This window comes from Camelus ferus, chromosome 6 (assembly GCF_009834535.1).
Source record: "Camelus ferus isolate YT-003-E chromosome 6, BCGSAC_Cfer_1.0, whole genome shotgun sequence".
Classification (NCBI taxonomy): domain Eukaryota; kingdom Metazoa; phylum Chordata; class Mammalia; order Artiodactyla; family Camelidae; genus Camelus; species Camelus ferus.
The window spans coordinates 30,938,698-30,965,314 of NC_045701.1; the positions used below are offsets into that span (position 1 = coordinate 30,938,698).

The 26,617-nt window shown below is 37.1% G+C and overlaps 2 protein-coding genes across 2 annotated transcripts; one reads left to right on the forward strand and one right to left on the reverse strand.

Annotated features, from left to right (window-relative positions):
* The first annotated feature begins 762 nt into the window (after positions 1–762).
* On the forward strand, positions 763–1,689 carry LOC102514587 (olfactory receptor 1509). The gene has a single exon (XM_014564435.2). It carries the CDS (start codon positions 763–765, stop codon positions 1,687–1,689), a length of 927 nt encoding a protein of 308 aa, XP_014419921.2.
* Positions 1,690–10,726: 9,037 nt separating this feature from the next.
* LOC102512648 (olfactory receptor 4E1) lies at positions 10,727–11,701 on the reverse strand. Its single transcript, XM_006190863.2, has one exon. The coding sequence runs from the start codon at positions 11,698–11,700 to the stop codon at positions 10,753–10,755; it is 948 nt and encodes a 315-aa protein (XP_006190925.1). The 5' UTR covers position 11,701; the 3' UTR covers positions 10,727–10,752.
* Between the last annotated feature and the right edge of the window lie 14,916 nt (positions 11,702–26,617).

A 26,617-nucleotide genomic window follows, 5' to 3' on the forward strand; every position in this document is an offset into this window, starting at 1 on the left:
TATTTCCACCACTGAGCTCCTTGCTAAAAAGCTACAAGTACTTCTAAAAGAGGAACTTATTAATATATCAGAAAGAATAGGTACTCCTCCTTCCTAATTTTCTTCAGTGTTCATAGTAGAATGTGGGCATCCTACTCCCATATTACCTCCATGATTAATTTGTCAACCCTCCATTTATTAAGAAAATAGTCTTTTCAAATGAACATAAATACAAAACAGAAACAGACTCATAGACATAGAATACAAACTTGTGGTTGCCAGGCGGGAGAGGGGTGGGAAGGGACAGACTGGGAGTTCGAAATTTGTAGATACTGACAGGCATATGTAGAATAGATAAACAAGATTATACTGTATAGCACAGGTGAATATATGCAAGATCTTGTGGTGGCTCACAGCGAAAAAGAATGCGACAATGAATATATGTATGTTCACGTATAACTGAAAAATTGTGCTCTACACTGGAAATTGACACAACTTTTTAAACTGACTATAACACAATTAAAAAAAAAGAAATGTGAAACCAGATCCTGATGGTGTTACGGTAAAAATTAATTTTTTGTTATTTGATTAAAAAAAAAGAAAGTAGTCTTTTGATCTATTAGTAGATTAAAATATTAAAGCTCTTATATTCTGTAGGCCCTGATGATAAATAAGCAACTCAGACAGGAATGCAGAGTCACTGCAATTAGTTCCAGTCTACAATATTAAAGGTAAATTAGCTTTCATGTTTTTTTCCCCCAGGGTCTTTTGGAAGCTCATTGAATGGACGCTCTAAACCAAACAAGAGTGACTGAATTTGTCTTCTTGGGACTCACTGATAACTGGGTGCTCCAGATACTATTTTTCATGGCATTCTCAGTCATGTACGTACTAACCCTTTTGGGGAACATTCTCGTCATGAGTATCATAGTCTTTACTCCACGTCTTCATACACCCATGTATTTCTTCTTGAGTAATCTGTCCTTTGTTGACATCTGCCACTCATCTGTCACTGTGCCCAAGATGCTAGAGGGTTTGCTTTTAGAGAGAAAGACCATTTCCTTTGACAACTGCATTGCACAGCTCTTCTTCCTACATCTGTTTGCCTGTGCTGAGATCTTTCTGCTGACCATTATGGCCTATGATCGTTATGTAGCCATCTGTGCTCCATTACACTACCCCAATGTGATGAACATGAGGGTCTGTGTACAGCTTGTCTTTGCTCTCTGGTTGGGCGGTACTGTTCACTCACTGGTGCAGACCTTCTTGACCATCCGTCTACCTTACTGTGGTCCCAACATGATTGACAGCTACTTCTGTGATGTTCCTCCTGTCATCAAGCTGGCCTGCACAGATACATACCTCACAGGAATGCTGATTGTATCCAATAGTGGAACCATCTCCCTCGCCTGTTTCCTGGCTTTGGTCACTTCCTACACGGCCATCTTGGTTTCTCTTAGGAAACAGTCAGCTGAAGGGCGCAGGAAAGCCTTGTCTACCTGCTCAGCCCACTTCATGGTGGTTACCCTCTTCTTTGGACCATGTATTTTCATCTACACTCGGCCAGACACCAGCTTCTCCATTGACAAGGTGGTATCTGTCTTCTACACGGTGGTCACCCCTGTGCTGAATCCCCTCATTTACACCTTGAGGAATGGGGAGGTAAAAAGTGCCATGAAGCATCTCAGACAGAGACAAGTTTTTTCATGAAATTTTGCACATGATGGGCTTGGAATTACAGATATAATGATGGTCATATCTTCAGTGAGACAGCAAAATAAGGAATCAAAATCATCAGATTAAATGGCACAGAGCAGGGTAGACTTCTGCATTAAAGAGAGGAACTTATTAACTATTATTTAAATAGGGAAAAGATCATGGTGGAACAGAAAAAGATCTGGAAAAGATTTGAACAGACTTTTTGTTTCACTAGTAAAACACATGCTTTGGGGGCACAGACTCAGTTTCAGGAACAGGTCAAGTTGTGAGAGAACTACTTTTTTATTGTACTGTTCTGTAGGTGTTGCCTCTGGAAAGCTGTACATCATATCTGGTTTATACATTATAGTGGTTTCAATGTTGTTTTCAAATAACATTGTTTAGCTGAGCCTTTACTTATATTGAATTAAATTTTCTTACTTTGAAAGTGATTCTTTCATTTATTTCTACATCTATTTTGTACTTTTGGTAGTATTTATTTAGACAAAATCAAGATGGAGATGTATTAGAACTTAAGGTAAAATAAAATTTATTGAGGTAGAAATTAATCACATAAAATACAGTTCTTTAAAATTGTACAGCTTGATAAAATTTGACATAGGTACCCTAAGTAACTACCTCCCTAAACAAGATATAGAACATTTCTATCACCTTCAAAATTTTCTTCAGCCCCTTCCCAGTCAATCACTTTACCCCCAACCAAGCATCCAAAGATCTGATTTCTTCTAGAAGTTTCATAGTTTCAGCTTTAAAGTTTAGGTCTGTGATCCATTTTAAGTTTACTTTGCTATGTATTATAAAAGATTTGTGTTGAGATTCATTTTTTCAATCTATTTAGTTGATCCAGCACCATTTGAAAAGTCTTTTTTCCCCATTGAGATACTCTGGTACCTTTGGTAAGAGTCAGTTGACCCTTTAAGTGTGAATTTATTTTTGGATTCTTTATTCTGTTCCATTGATCATGTATGTCTATATTTAAATCAATAGAACACTTGAGTTGGTTACTCCTAGCTTTATTAACATAAAGCTTCAATATTTACTAATATTGACGTCATGTAGCATGAGCCCTCAAATTTTTTCTTTTTCAAAATTGTTTTGGTATTGCAGATCCTTTGTATTTTCATATAAATGTTTATACAAAGTTGTATGTGTCTAAAGAACAATATTAGAACTTAGGCTAGGATTGCATTAAATCTATAAATCAATTTTGGAAAAAAATTGACATCTTAATGATATGCAACCTCTCAATCCATGAACTTGGCATACCCATTTATTTATTTAGATTTCCTTAAATTTTTCTCAGCAATGTTAGTCATCTTCATTTATAATAACATATATTAAATTAAACTTGTTCCTAAGTATTCTATATTTGTTGATGTTATTGTCAATTTAATTTTCAATTGTTTATTGGTAGCGTGTAGAAATACAATTAATTTATGTACAGTTGGTCCTTGAACAATGTGGATTTGAACTGCATGGGACCACTTATAAGTGGATATTTTTCAATAGTAAATACTAAGTACTATGCAGTACATGGTTGGTTGAATCCAAAACTGCAGAGGAACTACAGGTACAGAGGCCCAGCTATAAATTACATGCAGATTAATCTTCTCATTGTTCAAAGGTCAATTGTACATCAACTTTGTATCTTGTGACATCACTAAATTCACTTATAAGTTCTGGTGGTTCCTTAGGGTTTTACATTTATGATGATGTTATCTGCAAAAAAGACAGTTTTATTCCTTTTCCAATCTGTGTGACATTTATTTATTTTTCTTTCCTTATTGTACTGACCAGGTCTTCCAGTACAGTGTTTTAGTAGCAGTGATTTGAGTAGCATTGTTCCTGATAGGAGGGGGAAGTTTTCAGTCTTTCACCATCAAGTATGATGTTAACTGTAGGCTTTTCCTAAATGTTCTTTGTGAACATGAGGAAACTTTCTTCTTTATATAGTTAGCTGAGAGTTTTAACATGAGTGAGTATCAGGTTTTATCAAATGTCTTTTCTGCATTTATTGAAATGATTATATACTTTTTTCTTCTTAATCCTGTTAATGTGATGAATTACACTGATTTTCAAATATTAATTGAACTCTGCTTTGTTGGGATAAGCTTCATGTGGTCATAATGGGTTTTTCTTTTCATACATTACAGATTGTTCTTTTCACTTATCACTGTGTTGTGAAGAATGTTTGAATCTATGTTGTGGTTATTGGTCTGAAATTTTATTTTATAATGATGTCTTTGTCTGGATTGGGCATCAGTCATGTTGGCCTCATAAAATGAATTGGGAAATGTTTGCTCCTCTGTTTTCAGAGTTTGTGCAATATTTTTATTATTATTTAAATGTTTAATGGAATGTATCAGTGAAACTGAGAGTTTTTAGACATGTCACAAATTGTTTGACACTTTTCCACTGAGAAGAAAGCTGCTATCTCCCCTCCTGTTGAATGTGATCTAGTCTTAGTGACTTAGTTATGACCAACATAATGCAGCAGAAATGATGCTGTGTAACTTCTGAGAATAAACCAGAAAAGGCCATGCAGCTTCCACCTGATCCTTTTGGAATTCTCCCTCTTGGGTAGCTTCCTCTCAGAACTCAACAACCATGTGTGACAGCCCCAACCAGGAGAAAAGTGATGTACAGACGCTCCAATTGACAGTCGCACCTGTGTTCAGCCTTTGAGACAATCTAGTCTAGGCACCAGATAAGTGAGTGAAGGAAACGTCAGATAAACCCAGCCCTCCGCCTTTCAAGTCACACCATTGGAGTCTTTCTGACTAAAACATCACGAAGCAGAGATAAACTATCCCCACTGTACCCAATCTGAATTCTGGACTTACTGAATACATACGCATAATAAAAATGTTGTTGTTTATACCACTGAGTTAAGGATAGTTAAGTACGTAGCAATAGTAACCTGAACAGAAGATATCTGGGCCTGAAGTTTTCTTTGTAGAAAAGTTTTAAATTAGAAATTTATTTTCTTTAAAAAATACAGGTTGTTTTTTTTTACATTTTTTGTTTCTTCTTATGACAGTTATGAACATTTATTTTGATCAAGGAGTTTGTCTGTAATACTAACTTTTTTGTTGTATAAATGGTGGTACCATTAATTGAAATTTGAAAGACCAAGGGAGAAGTTTTTATTAGGGTGGAAATTAAAAGTTCCATTTTGGTCATGCTACATTGGAGATTCCTATTAGACAACCAAGTGGAGATGGTACATGAGTCTGAGACATAAACATAAACTTATGGAATCAGCAGTATATAGAGAGTATAAAGTCATGGGACTGGATGAGGTAATTAGTAAATAGTATATATAAAGAAGATGACCAAGAAATAAAGTCTGAGGGAAACTTAAAAAAAATTTTTTTTGGAGGGGTCAGAAATTAGGTTTATTTATTTATTTTTAATGATGGTACTGGGGATTGAACCCAGGACTTCATGCATACTAAGCATGTGCTCTACCACTGAGCTATGTCCTCCCTCTGAGGCAAACTTTTGAGGCTTGTTTTTAAGCTTTATTAGAATGAGTGGGTGCAGAGTCTCTTGCTCTATGGTGAGTTTACTCTCACTCCTAAAATGGCCTATTTGGGTCTCTACTGAGTTCTTTGCATGTTCAGTGGTCTGTCCTCTCTAGCTGGTAGGAATGCAAGGCTTCTCTAACCCTATAAAAACTGGTAATTTTTTCATTTACAACTCCTTGGTATTTGTTCTCAACCCCCGTGCACGGACAGCTTATTATTTAGCTAAGAGTCAAGGGAACCCCTTTGCAGCTTTCTGGATAACTTTTCTACCATAGTACACATCTTTCTGGTACCTTGCCCAACAAATTTTAAACATCTCAGCCTCCTTGATCACAGTTTCCTTAATTCAGCAAGATCTCCATGCTCTTCTTGTGTTCTAAGTCTCTGAACCAAGGCTAGAATATTCTTCCAGGCAGAAATTCAGGACTTATCTCATCTGTTTCTTCTTGGTAATCACAGTCTTGAGTTGCTTATTTTCCAATGTATGAAGATTATTTTTTCACATATTTCATCCAGTTTTTAATTTTTTATGATGGGAGGATTAGTCCAGTACCATTTACCCATTATGGCTAAACTTAAATGACTAAAAATGTTTAATAATTTATGGGTTAAGTAGTTACATCTTTAAGAACATTTTAAGGGTGAAAAAAAATGTAACTAATTTTGGGATATTATACGTGGCAGGCAACTTCTTAGATGGTTCCCTATGGTCTCACCTCCTGGTAGTCATGCCCTTGTGCAATCCCCTTTGCTTGAGTTTGGGTAGGACCTGTGACTTGCATGTAACCAGCAGGATATGGTAAAGGTGATGGGATGTCACTTTCATGATTAGATTAGATTAGATATGATAGTGACTTTTGTCTTGTTAGCTGACTCTCTCCTTGCTGGTTTTGATGAAACAAGTTGCCATGTTGGGTAGGCCCATATGTCAAGGACTGAGGGAAGTCTCTGGTCATTAGCCAGATAAGATCTGAAGCCCTCAGTCGAACAGCCCTTAAGGAACTGTAACCGTGCCAAAAAGACTTGAGCTTGAAAGCAGATTCTTCCCCAACTGAGTCTTCAATGAAGTTTTATCTTGGCTGATCTCCACCTCGCCCATAGTCCCAATCACAGAACCTGTGAGATAATAAATGTCTGCTGTTTGAATTTGCTAGGTTTGTGGCAATTTGTTATAACTAATTGATACTCAATGCATTATATATTGCATTAGCTGTCTATATTGATCTAATTTCTCAATTATAGTCAAATATTCATTTTGGGAAATGATATAGACAACTCTTATTCATTTTTAACTCCCTAGATTCTGCTTTTGCACACATGGAGTGATTGGTGACTATATAACTAAAATTTACTTTAGCTTTTACTCCCTGAAAGTGGGACTGTTGACCCCTATTCATCTACTATTATTCTTGATTTAGGTCACGCTGACAAAAGGGAGTGTTATTTAAAGATTCTGTTACTGGGAATCCCTAGGTATAGAAGCCCAGAGAGTTCTTGGTCAGAAGGTTGTATCACTTCCATTTTCTATTAGAATTTAAGTTGGAGAGCATGTAAAAGCCAGTAAGAGAGCAAAAAAAACAATGACATTAATAGAGCATTCAAGTCCACAGGTTATGAATATGTGGATTAACTAATTAATTAATTCATTCAAAATGATGAATTGAACTCCTTTTATAGGAAAGATTTCTTTTTTTTAGTCTAGAGAAATGATAAAATAAGCTAGTCCCAGATCTTAAAGTTGTAGACATACAAATAACTATAATACAAAACAGAAAGTGATAATTATGACAAGAATGGCACAGGTATATTTCTGAAACAGTTGCTAGAGGGATAAATTACTTCCTGCTAGGGAAAGCACAGGGGGATTCAGGAATAAGTTGGCTTTAGGAGTGTACTAAAAGATGTGTAAAAATCAGACATAAGACACTAGAGCTATACAAGGATGCAGAGAACAAGGGGACAAAAGGGGTGTGGATTAGTTATACCTGGAGAATAGCATGGATAGATGTATAGTAGGGAATTTATGCCTGGGAAGGGAAGTGAAAATTGTGGAGTGTTTTTAATGAGTGGATTAGAAACTTAGATTTATTTAATAAGTAATGGGGTACATTCTCTCATCCACAGAGGAAATACTTCTTTTTGAAATAGATATGTCTTCATGAATATTACAAGTTCTGACTCTTATAACTTTGTGCCTAAGATAGTGATAGAGACCCCAGGATGTCAGAGAATAAAGAACTCTGGGTACCTGAATCTAATAGTATACTGCACCAATGATCCAATTGGCCCTAGGCTCTGCTATTATTTCCCTTTTTAGCCCCCGAGTCTGGCTAATTAGATTCTCACACCACTCTCACCATTTGTATCTTCTAACATTGATTCTTTTTGTCCTACAACACACAGTGGTCGAGAGCAGTATTTCTCAAATATAGTGTGCATACAAATCACCTGAGTTATCCAGGTAGACCCAATGTAATCTCAAGCGTTCTTAAAGATGGAAGAGGGATGCAAAAGAAGAGAATCAGAGGGAGATATGACTACAAAAGCCACAGAGATTCAATATTTCTGGCTTTAAAGATGGAGAAAGGGACCACTAGCTTAGGAATCAGAGCTGTTTACTCCCTGAATTAACTAGTATCTCTCTTTTGAAGTGCTGAAGGATAACAGCTTATTGTGAAATGGGCAAGTCCATATCAAGAAGACTCCATGGCAAATTCCTCAGGTAAAGAGGATGATGAGGTACTGTGACCAAAGGGACTAGGATTAGAGGACCCTACAGATGGTTGGAGAGCTGCCATATAAAATAATTATATCAGTTTTAATGGAGCTAATGGAATGAAATAGAGTGAACTTAATAACGAAACTATATCTAACCTTTCTTTGCTTATTCTGAAAGGAATTTAGAACTTATTGAGGCCTTTGGGTCACTATTCTACCAAGTTCTGTTAACTTGTAGAAATAGTGCTGATAATGCTCTGGGGGGTTGGGTGCCAAACAATATGGACATCCACATCCACAATACAGAGTGAGTGACTCTTTAATTCTGGCTAAAAGGTAAGAAATGATTGAAATGGCAGAAAGTACTCAAAAGGACAAAGAATCAAAAGCAGCTTATTAGATAAACTGGGGGATGTTCATGAAAATATCTAAACATAATTATTTTCAAACAAATGTAGCATATTGTCAGTCCCCTACAATTTTCATACAGAACCCAAGTCAAAATCAGAGTTTTATAAATTTATGATGAAATGAGGCCCAGATATCACTACTATACAACATTTGAAAAACTTAGAAAAATGACCCAATTATGCCTCTACATTCTGGATTTTTATATGCACAGATTTTCATACTTATTAGTAACTTTTATGCAGAAATAAATTCCTAATGCCTTATTTGTTTATTTCTATTATGGAAATATTGCATAGAAGATGATTGTAGCCTGAGGAAGTCAGTTGTTGAATACAAAATTGCTGAACAAATTTCTATATGATAAATAATGATCTCTGTTCCCCCTTTAAAGTAAGTCAACCACAGAACCAAGAGTCAAGATATTTTGATTTTACTGTCTACTCTTCTACTTATTCAGTGAGTAACTAAACACGTTTTATCTTATCCCTGAGTCTAAAAAGCTTTTTCTGTGAAATGAAGATTAATGTTTTATTTTACCTCCCCACAGTTGTGACAATTATTGTGATGAAAGAAAGGTAGTATTAGAAATTTTGCTTGCACCTATTTAAAAAAGCAAACACTACAGTAGTTTCCCCAGTATAATTTTTCCAGCTACCACCTTAAGGACTGCCATGAGGCATCATCTTATTGTTACATTGCGGATGTTCCTCTGTGTCGCTGATTCCTGCACATGATGATTCTATGTGGGCTCTTTGATGGGCTATATCTCCTGATTGCCATTGCCTATAGTAAAAGCATTTATTTCACCCAAATTCCATAATTCTCAAATTCAGTTTAGTTATTCCAACTACCAGTCCCAATAAACGTAGTTTTATACTACACAGAGAGTTATCTTGGGAGAGACTCTATTATTAGGTCTATCTGTTGAACTACTTGGTCTTATTACACCGTACTTTTTATAAACAGGGATGTGAGACACTGTTGCCTGGAATATCCTCTACATATCCCCTGTTATCCGATCCACTCAGCACGTATCAGTCTTAGAGCACTTACCACAATTGTTCAATGTGTGTCACCACAGCTAGACTCAAGATGCTGGATTATAGACCAGGTTTTATTCAACGTAATATTTTCTCCCAACCATTTGTGCAATATTGAGTGACTACTGAGTGTTTAGCAATAAATGCTTAGTTGAGTTAATTCTCTACATAATAGTTAGAATAATTTTATTAAAACACAAGTCATATCACATCTGTTCTGTGCTTAAACCATTCTGGTGGCTTCCCACTGTATTGAAAAATATTGCAAACTCCTTGAGAGGACATGAGAGCATTCTTTTTACTTCTCCAATATCATCTATCATCATTCTCTGCCTCACAGTCTAAGCTGTAATCACATTGGTCTTTCACTTCTTGGAACCCTTGGAACAAGCCAAGTTCTTTCTGAACATAGATTTTACATGTGCCATTTCCTTTGCCATCACTTCTCTTTTCTCATGGTTGGCTCCTTATCATCTTTCAGATCGTAGCTTAAATGCCATTTCCTCACAGAGGCCCTCCTTGACTAACCAATCTAAAGACAGTCTCTTCTATAACTCTCTAAGAGCATCTCCTTTCATAGCATTTGTTGTGATCTATAATTAAAATTTGTTTATATATTTTTTCTATTTGCACTAGATTTTAAACTACATGAAGGAAGGACTATATGTCTCATTTATGATTATAAACCTAGTACTTAGCACATGATAAGTGCTCAGTAAATATCTGTCAAATGAATTGATAATAAGCTATCTCAATTTCATTGCTCTGATAGAAGATTTTTTTCCTGGACACTTGAGGATATCAGTAACTTCAGTGTTCAAAGTCTTCTTTCTGTATTAGTAAAGTATTATGCAAACTTACTTTGCCTTTACCAGTGTTTGCTAAGCTATTTAGGCCAGCATCTGAGTGAATGATGTTGGCAAGCATGGCCAGAAATCTGAAAGTTTGTTTAGACCTTGGTTACCACCCTGAGACAAAAGCAGGGAGAGGAAGCATGACGTAAAGAAAACAGCATGAGTTTGTGTTGATGCATTTAGCTTAATGTCCTGCCTTCATCATTTCCTAGCTTGGTGACTGTGGGCATGCTATTTACACTCTTTGAGCTTTGGTTTCTGCTCGTGTAAACAAGCATAATACATATCTCACAGGGTTGTTAGAATTAAATAATTGCCAACTGCCTAGAAAAATTTCCAGCCTGTGGAAGATATTAAAAAATAGTTATGCTATGATTGTCAGATATTGGGCCAGAAGATAATTTTATAAGTTATATAGTTTGATAAATGTGGCATGTCATTTATTCTTTGCAAGGCATTTCTTTGATTTGGAGCACCAAGCATCTTAAGGGTTGGATATTTTTATTTTTTTTCTCTCCTCTCCATCATCCCCATTAATTTGTTCAGGGCATTCTTCATGTCTTCATTCCTAAGGGTATAGATGATGGGGTTCAGCAGGGGTGTGACAGCAGTGAAAAACACAGACACCACCTTGTCCTCTGGGAGGCTGGTTGATGGATGGGAATAGATGAAAATGCAGTGACCTAGAAACAGTATGACTACGGTAAGATGGGCTGCACAGGTGGACAGGGCTTTCCGCCTGCCTTCTGAGATCTGCTGCCTCAGACTTACCAGGATGACTGCGTAGGACACCACGAGGACCATAAAACAGACCATGGAGATCAGCCCACTGTTGGAGACAATGAGGATCTCAATGATGTAGGTATCAGTGCAGGCCAGTTTGATCACCTGAGGTACATCACAGAAGAAGCTGTCAATCTCATCAGCACCACAGTAAGGCAGCTTGATGGTGAGGGAGGTCAGGGCTATGGAGTGGATTGTTCCCCCTGTCCAGAGGGCAACAGCCAGCAGCACACATACTTTCCAGTTCATCACTGTCATATACTGCAGGGGTTTGCAAATGGCCACATACCGATCATAGGCCATGACAGTGAGGAGAAAGATCTCTGTGCAGGCAAAGAGATGCAGGAAGAACATCTGAGTTACACAGGCATCAAAGGAGATGAACTTCTCCTCTGACCAGGTGTCTCCCAGCATCTTGGGGACAGTGACGGTGGAGTGGCAGACATCAATAAAGGACAGGTTGCTGAGGAAGAAATACATGGGGGTGTGGAGCCGACGTTCATAGATAATAGTTATGACAATGAGGATGTTTCCAGTCAGTGTCAGAACGTAGAAAATGAGGAACATGGCAAATGTAGCCATCTGCACCTTCTGGTTTATAGATAAACCTCTAAGCCGAAAATATGCCACCGAAGTAGTTTGATTGAGTAGGACAGGCTCTTCCATTCTCTTTGTTGAACACTCCTGTTAAGAATTTTAAAAAATTAATAACACTTCTATGTCTGTGAGTCTGTTTCTGTTTTGTAAATAAGTTCATTTGTGTCCTCTTTTTAAAGTTTCCACATATAAATGATATTATGTGGTATTTTTATGATTCCCCGGGTGAGGGGGAGAGTGGGAAGAAATAAATTGGGAGTTTGAGATTTGCAGATACTACTACTATATATAAAATAGATAAACAACAAATTTCTTGTATAACACAGGAAACTATATTCAATCTCTTATAGTAACCTATAATGAAAAGGAATATGAAAACGAATATATGTATGACTGAAACATTATGCTATACATCAGAAATTGACACATTATAAACTGACTATACGTCAATAGAAAATGACACTTAACATCTGCATCAATCAGTCACTTGGTCACTTAATTTCTTCTATGTTTATGACTTTTCTCTCTGTCTAGAATTTCTGGTCAAATATTTTACATTAAAATTCCCATTCAGCATCTTAAATTATATTGGACAGAGGACAGATAGTAGGTGCTAAACACACATGTTTGGAATAACAGAATAGAAAAAATGGATTCACTAAGATATATGAAACAATCTTGGATAGTTTGTAGTAAAATATCAATACCTAGCTTTAGGTTATAGATTTTTCCAGGAGAGGAAGTTAAGGTTCTCCTTATACCAAATAAGCAATTTGTCCAAGGTTACACAAATTCTGGCCTTGAATATAGTTTTCTTTGTTGTCCTGTTGACTGCATTTTTCACTAGCACAAACTCTTGCTTCCCTGTTTGCTCTGCCATGTTGTTCTGAGACTGTAATTTCAGTGATTTAGCTTGCAGAAGGCAGAAGCTTTTCACCAAGCCTCCGGACAACTAGAAATATAGCTGTGGTGTTTTTAGAACAATTCTTTAGCGGAGGCTGGATAAAACCCTGGAAACCTTAAAAAATCCGGAGAGGGTTAAGGGAGGCTTGCTTCCCATCCACCTTTGATTTGAGGGCAGACTTGGCCATTCTCAAACTGGAGGTCAAAGTCCAGGACTAACAGCGTCACTATCTTGACTAGATTATCCCCTTTAATAAATTGTATTTAAAGTACAATTCTGTTGTCTGCCTTACCTGCCTACGGTAAAACAAAAATAGTTGTTCCATTTTCTTTCAGATTAGCCTAACTTTGACCCAAGCATCACTAATTCTTATAAGAAATGTATACATTGTGTACAGGCACAATATCTTAGTCCTTAAGGGGATCTGAGAGTTTACATAATTTATTTATTTTTTTAATAAATAGAGAAAACAAGGCGCAGAGAAGTAAAGCAACTGGCCCAAGTTTATAGAGAATTGGAGTAATATCTGGGTCCAGAGCTTGGGCCTGCTAACTTTTGGTCCAGGCTTTCTTTACTCTACCACCGCTCTGATCTGAATTTTTGTGGTGACTTGTGTAATTGGGGCATTAAGTAAAATGTGTCTTAGTGACTTCTGTCTTCCTCTCCAGCTTGGGTGGGCATCTGTGGGGAGCCTCTCTTCTCTAAGCTTGCCTCTTACATGCCACTGCCTCGATGTGCAGCCTTCAGGGGTGGCCCACCCAAGAAAGCTGCCCCTCCTGGATCCTTGGTCTCTATCATCCGATACTACCTTCTTCCTGTTACTGCAGGTGCTTTATCTCATCCCTCAAGATCAGGCTTTCTGCCAGACAAATGAATCAGCTCCACATTGCTTATGAAAAAGACTAGAGAAAAATTTCCCCTTCTGCTCCATCACCATTTCTTCTCTAATACTTCCTGTACCTCATTATGCTGCTCTTCTGCACACGATGGCTTTTTTTGTTGTTGTCTTTATCAGAGGTAAGACTAATGACAGCATCAGATCGGAGAATTAGCAAAGTTAAGTCTATGACAAAGAAGGTATTTGGAGGCAGGAGAAATCATTCATTTATCATTAAATTTAAACTCATTGTGTCTGGTGCTTGGATTAACATCTATAGTAATATCTTAATGTAGCTACAGATTGATTTTACTATTTAGAAATTTTTCTTAGAGTGTTCACTTAAAGCTTTTGCTCCAGAAAACAGTTTGAGAAGTTTGATAATTCATGTCTGTTATCTTTGTAATTTATTAAGTTCTAAAAGAACGACTGCAAAATCGAAAGCTGAAGAACTGAGCAAGAATGGAGCCAGGGATTTATCCTAAATTCAGTATAGAAAATTTCACCTACACAGATAGAAAAGGGAATGCAGATTGAGAACTAGATCTGAAATGAAGACTTATATTCTCTCATCAGAGGATATGGGTACACATTTTAAAGTAAACTTTTTGTCACCATCATTTTTTTTCTATTTCTATGGAGCCACAGGAAAAAATGTTTTCAAAAATGGACATATGTCCACCTGCAGTAGAAATCTGGTATGAGTTTATGTCAAGAACATGGTTCACATACAAAAATATCTAACGTCTGCTGCATACATTTCAGAAAAATAGGAGAAAACAACTAAAAGCAGAAATAGAATAAAACTAAAATGTTTATAAAACTCACCCTGGGTTGTTTCTGATGCTTTTAGCACCTCCAAAAAGAACTGAATTGTTAGTTTTGTAGTTCCAATATCAAGAGTATTATTTCCAGTAGAAGTAATAATTTATTTGAAGCTGGACAAATCAAATAATCCCATTTACCTTGAACTTTTCACAAGGAAGATCAGAGCACTTGAAGTTCCCTTGGGTCTTATTTGCAGTTTTTGGAAACAGGTCACAGCAGATATATTTGGTGATATTTTATCAGAGATCCTTCAGGATTTCTGCAAAACCACAACTTTGTACCTGTATTATTATCATATATTTTCAACATGTCACTCTGCACTAAGATTTTCCAGAACTGACTTTCAGTTGGGTGAAGATGTGGTATAGGAATGGTATATTTTTTGTACTTTGTCAGGCCGTAGAGGTGAGTAGCAGGGATTAGAAGCCACTAACAACCACTTTTGCAGTTTACCAGAACCATGCTAGTTTACCAGAACCCCTCTAACATCAAACTTGACCTAACTATTCAGAACCACCATAACTGAAGCATCCTGTATCCTTCGTGGCACACTCTGGGTTTAAGTTTTGTCTTGCTAGTTTCAGATGGATTTCTCCACCTTCACATGCTGAAGGGAAATCTGTCGAGAAAGGAAGCAGCTGGGACTGGCAGCTGCAGCACTGGTGGTGTGGTACCTGAGTTATATAGGCTTTAACGTGACATCAGCTCGCCCTAGTCACCAGTTAGAAAACGTTAATTCTGTGGGGACTGAAGTTACAGCTTTGCAATCGTCACTAAAAGCACTTAATGAGAAAGCAGAACTTCAACATCTAAATCTTTGGGATATATTTATATATGATTAAATGAACTACTTAGTGATGGCTTTCTAGATGCTAAGATTAGGTGAGGGGCTCTCATGTTTTCTTATCTAATCCATATAAAAAACACAGAGTTGAGATATGGGCAATGGAGTTAAGATTTTAATCAGCTCTACCCCAGAGGTCAAGTGTTTGGACTCTAAAGTCAGATTGCCTGAGTACAGGGTCCAATATCCTAGATGGTAAATTTGGGCAAGTTATTTAACCTCTGAGCCTCAGTCTTCTCATCCATAAAACATGATTAAAAATGGTCACATTTTTTTAGAATTCTTGAAATCTTTGCAAAGCATGTGGCTCTTTGTAATTTTTTGGCATTACTTATTCATTACTTCAGATAACAGTGAAAATTTAGAATCCCTTGCTCTAATTCTCATTTTGCTTTCTCTGCTTAGATATATGAGTTTGGTGGCTTAGGTTGGTAAAAGAAGAATCCAGAGGACAGAGATGAAGGTTATAATTTGAATTTCAAGACTGAATAGTTTTGTGGGATGGTTAGGATATCCAAAGTAAAGGGTATGGAGCTGGAAGTAAGCCTTTTAGCTGACTCTCCATGCAGCAGTGTATGGAAGAGAAGATGGTAACAGAGGGAAAGTGTCAGAAGTGAACAAAAATTCTTCCAAGGACTTTTGGCGTGGGGTCCTTTCCCCCAGTTTTCTTTTTGGATTCATTATCATTGATCAGAGACCAGACTTGACTGTACTGAAAAATCTGGAGTTTCCAGAACTTACAGATATTGCTGCTTGGGTAATGTGGGACTTCTATTGTACTGTCACTTTGGCAATCAGGGTAAACATTAGGAAGAGAGATATGTTGTCCATAATAATTCTCTGAACATTTGGAATTGAGATACTTTATCACAGCATAATACACCAAGGGCAATATAGATAAACTTATATTCAACGGATTAGAGGATAATTACTATCACTACTGTCATTAGTAAAATGCAAGGTTGAGAAATTAATCTTTGATCTCCTTTTATTATGGTTTCTATACTTTCCCCTTCCTCTTGTAGCCATTTCCCCTGGCCTGACTCTTCCCTCTACCATACACAGACTGCCACTGAGGTGTCCCACTCAGACTTTTCTTCTCTGGAAGTCCCTCATGCTCCAAAATTGTGTGCTCCTATTTCCTCCACAGAATAAATGAAAACAATTGTTAAAACTTGCATAGCACTTTAGCATTTGAAAAATTCTTCACACTTACCATCTCATTTGATCTTCACAACACCACTGTGAGGCAGGGAGTGTTATAGAAAAATTGGACTTGATGTTAAGTGATTTTCCCAGAGTTTGCATGTTAGGTAAACACCTAAACCAGGGCTTGAACTCAGGTATTCTGCTGCTGAATCCAATACTTAATCTGTTACTTCACTTGGGTGCTATTCCTTTTTGGGAGCAATAGTTTTTGATCTTATTATCCATGAAAGACGCACACTTAAAAAATTTGCTTGTTCACTTATATGTCAAATCTAAAAATACCCAAACAAACCACCGAACAAAAAAAGAGCTCAAAGACACAAAGGATAGATTGGTGGTTGCCAGCTGTGGGGGATGGAGAGTGGGCAAAATGGGTGAAGAGGGTCAAAAGGTACAAACTTCCAGTTATGAAATAAATAAGTCATTGGGCTATAATGTACAGCATGCTGACTATCATTAATAATACTGTAGTGTATATTAGAAAGTTGCTAAGAGAGTAGATCTTAAAAGTTCTCATCACAAGAAAAAATTTTGTAATTCTGTATGGTGACGGATGTTAACTAGACATTGTGGTGATCACTGTGTGTTGTATACCAATATCAAAGCATTACATTGTACACCTGAAACTAATATAGTGTTATATGTTACTTATATCTCAATTAAAAAGTTGCTTGTTAAATCATATAGAAATTTTTTATAGGTGTAGGGAAGAGATACATTTTTGTCATTCTTTGACCTTATTCATTCTTTGGTATTCTTTGACTCTTTCCTTCTCTCCGTTCTGTTGTCTCCATTCCAAAGGTCAAAGTGACATGGTTCTCACTCCTGAAACGTCACTGACTCTCTACTAAAAGCAATCAATCAGCAGGCAATAGCCTAGAGTATGTGCAATATCATACTTATGAGATATTGCACGTACTCTATGAGTATGGGATAAAAAGGTCCATATGAGTAACGATTCTTTCCTATGAGGAGTTTACAATACAGTGGAGCAAGATGAGGAACTTAACAAAAGGTCTTGAAAAAACCTTTGACATTATATCGCCCAGTAATCACAATGGGAATTAATGGTGTGACATGACCTTCGGTCCCAGCCTTCACACCCCTCACAGCAGAAGGGAAGGGAACCAATAGAGCTTGCATGTTCATAATGGGACCATTATTCTGCCCCTCACAACAAATTGCACAGAAATCAGGCTCCAAGAGGAAGCTACAATTAGATCTCATTACCTGCCCCGTTCTCTCTCAAAAGAGACTAGCCGGTCTAATTTTATCAAGTCCTGTCTGCCTGTTCATCTCAGTCTTCGAAGTTTTGAAACTGCTATTTACCTCTTATCTCCTTAAAGCTTGGTACTTTCCCTAGTCAAACTCTTATCTTTCTCTGGCTCTTCACTATGCCCTCTGGCTAGCACTTTGCAAGTAGAATCCTCAACCTCTTTTCTGCACGTTACCTTCACATCCCTGATCTATGTGCCTGTCTTCTGCAGACCTCCTGAGTAGTGCAAGCTCTTTCTCCTGTGTTAGGACTCAAGTTTTGATAGATGTCCTTTAACAAATTATTTATTTAACAGTTGCTGATTCAGATAATTTTTCTTAAAAAAATTTTTAACTTGATGTATAGTTGATTTACAATGTTGTGTTAGTTTCAGGTGTACAGCAGAGTGATTCAGATATATATATTATATATATATATAATCTATTCTTCAGATAATTTTTCTTTCCTCCTTCATAAAAAAACCTCTATTCTTTGAAGAAAATCCTATCAGACTATTCCATCTGCAATCCTTTCTTGTTGTATCTTCAGCTGTCCTCTTGGCCACTCTACCTCCCTCCTCTAAGACTTTGGCATTTGCCGTCATCCACATAAATGATCCATACATACAATACTACTACTCAGTTCTTCAGTCTCTTCACCAGATGAAGGAAAACACACAGTTGTACAGATGGCCTCACCTTAAATTTTTGGCCACAACCTCAAATAGGCAATTCTACATTTTCAATAGCCAATTTACATTTTTACCTTCTATGTAATTACTTAACTCAAAATAAATTGTAGACCTAAATGGAAAAGCTAAAATTATAAAACTGTTAGAAGAAAACATAGGAGTAAATCTTCATAATCTTGGAGTTGGCAACAGATTCTTAGAAATGGCACCAAAAGCACAAGAAATAAAATAGATACATTGGACTTCTTCAAAGTTAAAAAGGTTTGTATTTCAAAGGATACTATCAATAAAATGAAGAGGCAACCTACAGAATGGGAGAAAATATTTGCAAATCGTATATCTGATAAGGGGTTTATATCTAGAGTGTACAAACAGCTCTTACAGCTCAACAATAAAAAGACAAATAACCCAATTAAAAATAGACAAATGATCTGAATAGACATTTCTATAGAGAAAATATACAAATGGCCAATAAACACATGAAATGATGCCCATCATGTTTGGTCATCAGGTAAATGGATATCAAAACCATAAGACAACAGTTAATACCCACTAAGATGGCAGTGATAAAAAAGACAGACAATGAGTTGTATTGGCAAGGGTGTGGAGAAATTGGAACTTCTATACGTTGCTGGAAGGGATGTAAAATAGTACAGGTTTAAAACCTCATGTTTAATTTCTAATAAAAGTTTATAACAATATTAAAGTCAATTGTGATACTGTGATTTATTATAGAAATAAATATTTGGTCTTCATTCCCATTTCTGGTATAAAGCTCCTAAAATCCTTTAAATTGCCTAAGTGGTGAGAAGTGAGAAAGGTGGTTTTTCTCATGTTAATGAAGTGACTTTTGTATGGCCCTTAAGAAGGGGACTGATTGTCAAGAGAACCAATCACTTGATTCAAGGGTTGAAACTTTTGGTCTCACCTCCCCTGACCTCCTGGGAGGGGAGAGAAGCTGGAGATTGAATCAGTCACCAATGGTGGAGGAGGGTTTAACTCAGTGGCAGAATGTGTGGCTTAGCATGCATGAAGTCCTGGATTCAATTACCTCCATTAAAAATTAATAAAATAATTAAACCTAATTACGACCCCCCCCCAATTGCCAACAGCCAATACCTTTATCAATCATGCCTATGTAATAAAGCCATCATAAAAACCCAAAGGACAGGGTTCAGAGAGCTTCTGGACTGGTGAACAGGTATAGATGTGGAGAGAATGGTGTGCCTGGAGAGGACATGGAAGCTCCTCACCCCTTCACACATACTTTAACCTGTGCATCTCTTCCATCTGGCTGTTTCTGAGTTATAGCCTTTTATTATAAAGTGATACCTAGTAAACTAAATGTTTCCTGAGTCCTGTGAGCTGCTCTAGTAAATTAATGAAACCCAAGGAAGGCAGGGGTAGTGAGAACTCTGACTTACAGCCAGTCAGTCAGAAGTACAACGACCTGGGCATGTGACTGATTTCCAAAGTGGAGGAGGTGGGCAGTAGAAGTGAGGCAATCTTGTAGGACTGAATCCTTAACTTGTGGAATCTGACACTGTCTCCTGTGTTGGCTCCGATTTGGACAGTTCTTTTCCTTCCATCTCTCAAACACACACTAGAATTGGTGATCAGAACACCTATTTAAGACCTTTATGTATTTACATGGAGGATGGAAATTACGTTGTCTGGGAGGCCAGAGTGGGAGGGAGAATCTTTATCCTTTTATACTTTTGAGGTTTTGAACCACATGAACATTACCTACATTTGTAAAGTGTAGATTTTCATTTTATCTCTTTTTCTATTCCTAGCTCTTGCATGTAGGTGAGATAGACAGGTAAATGAAGTAGAAAAGCAGAAATCTCAGATGGCACATAAACAAATGAAGGCCTCAGTAACAGGGATATGATTTTTTTGAATGAGATAGAATTTTATATTTCTCTCACATAAAATAAGTCTAGAGAGTAGGCATTGCAGGTATGGTATGATGATTAGGAAATCAGAGACCTCCCCAGACTCCTTCCAGGTCTCTGATACACCGTTTCTAGGCTGTGGACCTTGTCCATGTTGCCCAAGATAGCTGCTAGAGCTCCAGTCATCACATCAACACTGATGCTGATATTAAAAACTTTTTATATTGAATGTTATGATATGGACAATGAAAGAAGTTATATTTTGTATTGCTTTTCTTCCAATTTAGTTCATACAATTTCAAATCTTAATTAATATTATTATTGAAAGCTTAATATGTAATTGGAATTTGCCTGATTGTGTAGAATAATGAGAAGATATAAACATTATGCCAGTTGTTGTGAAAAAAGTGGAACTTCATATTATTTTATGGGACATAGGATGTTATTGCCTTATCTACAGTTAAGAGGCTAAATTGTTTCTCTTATTTATTGTGATAGAAGTGAGAATTTATTCTTTAGAAGCTTCTCTAGTTTCAGGCTAATTATATATAGGCTATCCCTCCCATTCACAGGTGTAGTTTTTCTAGCTCCTTATCATTTATTCTCATTCTCTTTCGCAGTCACCACCACCACCACCACCACCACCACCACTATACCAGCCAATATTACTATAAAAATCCACCAGATTAAATCTGGCCTTTGCTTTCCTCTAAAATGTTGTAGGAGAAGAATGAGGAAGAGAAAAGAATAGATTAGAGTCTTTCAACTTTTAACATTATCCTATGATTTTAAGTTGAGACTGCTTCTAGAGATTATATTCTGATCTAAACTTAAAAAAAAAATGGACTTCAGAAACAAATACAAACATGCTTATCTCTGTTTTCGTCCTTTTTTTCCCCCACAGTGGTGTGAATGGCCTCTGTGACACAAAACCATGACCAATTTTTAAAACCACAGATTCACTGCTTAGAGAAACCTTTGTCCTAACTCTGAAGGAACTCATTTAATTTGGAATTTTTCTCACTCGCTGACAGAGTGAGCCAATGAGCTTTGGGGAGGGACAATTTTCTCTTGTTGTCTAGTGTAAATAGAAAAGACCCGTGTCTCTAGAATCACTGTGTCTGGCTGGTTTCCCACGATGAAGGAGTCCACCTCACTCCAGAACGAGACAGATGAGAACCAGAACTGGGAAGAAACAATGTGTTGGGGCTGCTCTCTGTGGGGTGCTGATGCTAAATGACTTCAGTTGTTACACGTTCACTTTCTTGTTAATGTGGCAATCACTCTAGTTTAGAGAGACTTAACTGCACATAGGAATGCACATAAAGTGGGAGTGTTAACAAACAATAACAATTGTGCTAAATGTTTTTGACCCCACTTTAGGAGGTATCTAAACTAATTCCCTTAATAGAGACCACAAATGCCCCTTAGAAAAGACATCACTCTGAAAATTATATCCACTATTGCATATATAATCTAATATATATTTTAATCAACTTCTACAGTCTTGAAAACATTTATGAAGGGCTTATCTGTAGCAACCATGGAAATAAGCAAATTAAAGTATGATTCTAGTCCATTCCCCCATCCCCAACCCCAGGCTCCCATCCTAAGATAGGTCTTCAAACTGGTTTGAAAACAAAATCATTAGCAATGAAAAATTTTCCTTTTGTTAGTTTCACCATCTGGATACTGAAAAACATTTACAGGATTTGTGGATACAAATATTCATGCAAATATAAATACTGTATTTTTAGGTAAGAATTACAGCGATGCTTACAAGGGAGAAAATGGCAGTGTGGAAGAGGGAAGACTATGGAAACTGATATCACAAAAAGTTGGATTTTTGAGTCTGCCTTTTACTAATTGAGTGATCTTGGGAAATTTGCTTCAATGTTTCCAATCTTCATTCTTCTTACTGAAAATTGAAAGTAGTAAATCCATTTTATAGGACTGATATGAAGACAAATGCATTAATACAACTATATGTGTAGTGTGTATGTATAACTAAAATAAATGGAATAAAGTTTAGCTAATTTAGTTATTTAAATAATTAAATAAATTAAATATAATTAAATATAAACCTTGTTCTTTAGTAGATGTTCAATAAATGATGTGTTTATGAGAGTTTACTGTGTGAAATATTAATGGATACATGGGAGATTGTGGTGAGGAAGTCATAGTAATTTCTTCATCTCACTGTCTTACTGAATTTAGCAAGGGTCCTTGAAAACTAGGCTAGAGATAACAAACAAGGTTGTGGTGTGCACAGATCTCCTGACTGTGCCTGGGCTGTGGACTCTGATTATGGTCAAGAAATCTGAGTTCTAGCCTGCCTCCACTAGAAGTGTGATTTTGATAGATTGCCTTCACCCTTTTGCTCTCAGAATCTTTGTTCAAAAAGCCAGGAAGTTATATTAGATGTAGTAGGTATTTTCTAGCTCTAGCATGTGTGTTTTTATGATGATGAGATGCTGAGTGCAGAGTTAAATATGCTAAAATGTGCACATTCAGTTTAGCTATCTTTCAACTCATGAGTATTCTTTTGTATGAAAGTCACATGCTAATCTTTCCATTATTCCTTAAAATCTTACTTTTCTCTTCCTTCAGTGGTATGCAGACCTGATATCTTTCAAGTTCTACACCCCTCCCTGATGCTATTTCAGGAAAGGGGAAAAGTCTCCATCTCCTGCAGCCTCAGGCCCATCATTCATGATATCATTCTTTGATACCAGAAATCCAACCGAAGGTGGGGAGCAGGGGCATTCAATTTATGGACCTATCGTGGCCAGAATTTTTCTCATCAAAATGAGAATGTCCCCTCCGATAGCTCATCTCTCCTAGGTGGGGCAGAATAGAATCAGAGTAGCACATAAGTCTGTGCTGTAACTTACACTATGAGAAAAGCTCAGAGACCAACGTATGCCTTTGCTTCTGGGTGCAGAGCAAAGTGGAGTGATGTAGCAAAGCAGGGCTTAGAACTGAGAGAAATCTGACAGGGTTTTAAACTGAATTTATGACCTAAATGCAGTCTATGCTCAAGGGCTATAGTAAGATGGTGCTTTAAAGGGAAGTTCTTGAAAAGTGGAGATACTTTTGGAAAACATCCTAGTGGTGGAATTGGTGTTAAAGGCACCTGGGCAAATGCATGTAGACTTTGAAGTTGCCAAGGAGACTCAGACATATACCTGCACCTTGTATACCTGGGGCCATTTCCCAAATTCTTTATGTATAGGAGGTTCTGAATTTCTGTGGTAAGTATCTTCCATTCTCCCTTGGGACTGTACTCCACCATTTACCACCTCATTCATTGATATATTCAATTTTATTCCCACTGAATCAACCCCCTCAGCCTATAAACATGCTGAAACCTTCCCTATACTTAAATTTAAAAAAATCTTGGTCCTGTTGCCTGATTGTGCTACTATACTATTCTTTATTTCATCAATAAATTATTTATTTTGAATACCTAACTATGCACTCCTCTTCTTCACCACAAATTAATGATCATAACCATCACTCCTCCAAATTTTCTTGTGACTGTTTGTAATTCTTCATTCTGCCCCTTCCCATCCCCATCTCCCCATCTCTGATAGTGCTTTCTGTCACTATCAGTCAGTTGCCCTTCCCAGAATCCCTAGAATTTTATGTAACTGGACAGTATGTACTGTTTTTTATTTTTTATTTTTTGGTCTGGCTTTTCTCACTCAACATAATTGTTTTGAGACTCATTTATGTCATTTCTCATATCAATGGTTCAGATACGAGCATAATATTCTATTGTGAGGATATATCACAGTTTGTTTTTCCAATTTATATAGACATGATTATCTACAAAGGTGAAAATACATATATAATTAACTGAAAGATTCATGAAACATCAACAGCAAAAAGCCCAGAAATAAATCTGTTATATCTAAGAAAAATGACCATGTGGTTAAAAGGAGAGCATAAGCCAATGAATCAGACAAATTTAAACAAATTATTTTGGACTCATTAAATAGAGATTTGGAGAAAAATATAATTAGATCTCCCTTCACATGATACAGCGTGGGTAATTAAGCCCAGCAGTGACATTAAGATTATACAGTGTATTTTATTGAATAGGGTGGGACAAGATTTTCTTTGAGGAAGATAAATTGGCAGTGATATCCAGGATAGATCAGAAATAGGAATGCCTGGGATATGGAAGCCAAAGGAAGAAGACTGGTAGCACTAGGAGTATGAGTTTATAAGAACAATGGCAATCAGAATGGAGGGAAAAGGGAAACTCTGAGAGAGATTTCAAAATTTCAGAGGGAAAAACAATAGGGCATCGTATTTTCCTAACCACAATTCAATTAAAGCAAACTCTTATTTTTTCCCCACCCTTGTCTTCATGTGGCATACCTTCTTACGATTTTGTTGGAAAAATTCTTCACTAGAGGACTAGCTTTCTAGCTTTAGATCTGTTTCATCACAAACTTTCTGTGTGACCTTAGCAAGTCATGTATCCTTCTGGAGTGTCTGCTTTTTGTCCTGCAAAACGAATGTGCTACAGCAGGTAGACTCTGAGACTTTTTCAAGCTCCAAATTTCTTAGATGATAGGAATGTATTATATTGAGCCTAAGATAACACCTTAATTGGGCCTAAGACAACAGACTAATTCAGCTGGAAATGAAAAGAATACGTGAATTGTATGGACTATCTTCCCACATGGGGCCCTGCTAAAGTACTTAACTATAATCTAGGTTAAGAATCCTCCCTGCACACGGTGCTTTCTCTTAATGATGAATGAAGCTGTGCACAAAGGAATCATGTGGTAGGGTGGTAATTTGCTTCTGCTCTGCTGGGTCACATGGCCCTCAAGAGGTTAGGAGTTTGTAATCTGAATACAAAAAGTTCAGAGAAAAGAGAAGCCTAGAGTGTGGTTACTTTTGACAAATTACAGGCCAATAAGGACTACCTGTTAAGATAACCCAGAGGAAAAATCTTCTTTGTAATTAATCCCCTGGGTTCCTCTGGCCCATGCCAGCATCCTAGGTAAGACTAGGGGTTGCCCCTAGCGACTCACTGTAACTCTTTGTCTCGCTGATTAGTCTCTGGTCTCTAAATGCTTCTCTGTGGTAAGAATGGTAGTTAACAAAGGAGTTGGGTTTCCCAGTGGGCTTTATTAAAAATGTGGTTATGAGGTGATTAACTTATGCAAAGCAATCAATGTAGCCGATGAGCCAAGCTATGCACACACAACGTATCCCGGAGGCAGAGAATCACAAAGCCTAGCCACACACAGGAGAACGTTGTTTAGTATCTAAAAGTGAATTCTCCTTTTCATGTTCTCTTCATTATCAGTTACAACAAGCTACTGAATAACATTTCTTGTGCTATACAATAGAAACTTGTTTATCTATTTTATATACAGTAGTTAGTATCGGCAAATCTGCAATTATAATTATTATTTTTTGACCAGTGTTGTCACTGCTTTTATGAAGGATTGACCTTTGGAAATCTTTACTCTGACATTCCCACCAACCTCACTTATGCTGTTCTGTTGTGACTCTGTCAAACTGGGTCACAGAGCACAACCTTTTCATCGTTTCCCACCAAAACCCAACTACAGTAAGTACTTAATTTTTAATAGGCTTTATAAAAATCTATTTGAAGAATCTGAAGAATTCACAGATAAGACCACGCTGCATATATATTGCTTTTTGCCATCGGCAGGGGGTGGGAGGGCACACAATCATTATTTCTTCTCTTTTTTCCTTTAATTATCTCCCACCCCATCTCCATGTACCCCTCCTTATGATAATGAGCACATTCTGTACTATTCTCTAATCACTGCCTTAAACACTATAATGGAGACATTTTGGGTGCTTTCTCTTTATGGCCTAAGAAAGACACAAGCTATCTTAGGAAGAACTCAAATGTGTTAGAATCTTGTCTTGTTGTAAGCATTATATTTAAGTCTTAGACGAGATGCATACAGGTCATTTCACAGTGTCTGTTCAGTGTATACAGAGGCATTTTGGCTGGCTGCTGCCCATGAAGTCAACAGAATCCTCTTCCTTCTCCTTTCCTTTCCCTTCCATATTATTTTTTCTCCATTCATAACTACGAAGCTTTTTTTGTCACTTGGAGAGGGAAGAGAAAATTTTGCTAAGTAAGGGAGCTACGGTGGAGAGAAGAGTGAAGGGGGCAGGCAAAGCAACTGCTCTCAAGTCATCACTTTGTGCTGATTTTAAGCTCCCTGCAGAGACAGTAGTTCAGAGGTAGAAGCCGATTGAAATATACTCAAAGGGAACCCCCTGAAGTGTACAAAAAGTATGTGTTCTTTTCCAGCACACATGGAACATTCTCAGAAGTTGAGCATGTACTAAGTTACAAAGGAAGTCTCTATAACGGAAACATTTTAGGGGTATTCTCTTTATGGTTGTGAACGAAAAACACTGCAAGCCATACCAGTAAACAGAGAATGCTGTGGCCACCAAGTCACCAGC

Coding starts and splice junctions, on each gene's coding strand:
- LOC102514587 (XM_014564435.2), top strand. CDS start 763: ATGGACGCTCTAAACCAAACAAGAGTGACTGAATTTGTCTTCTTGGGA.
- LOC102512648 (XM_006190863.2), bottom strand. CDS start 11,700: ATGGAAGAGCCTGTCCTACTCAATCAAACTACTTCGGTGGCATATTTT.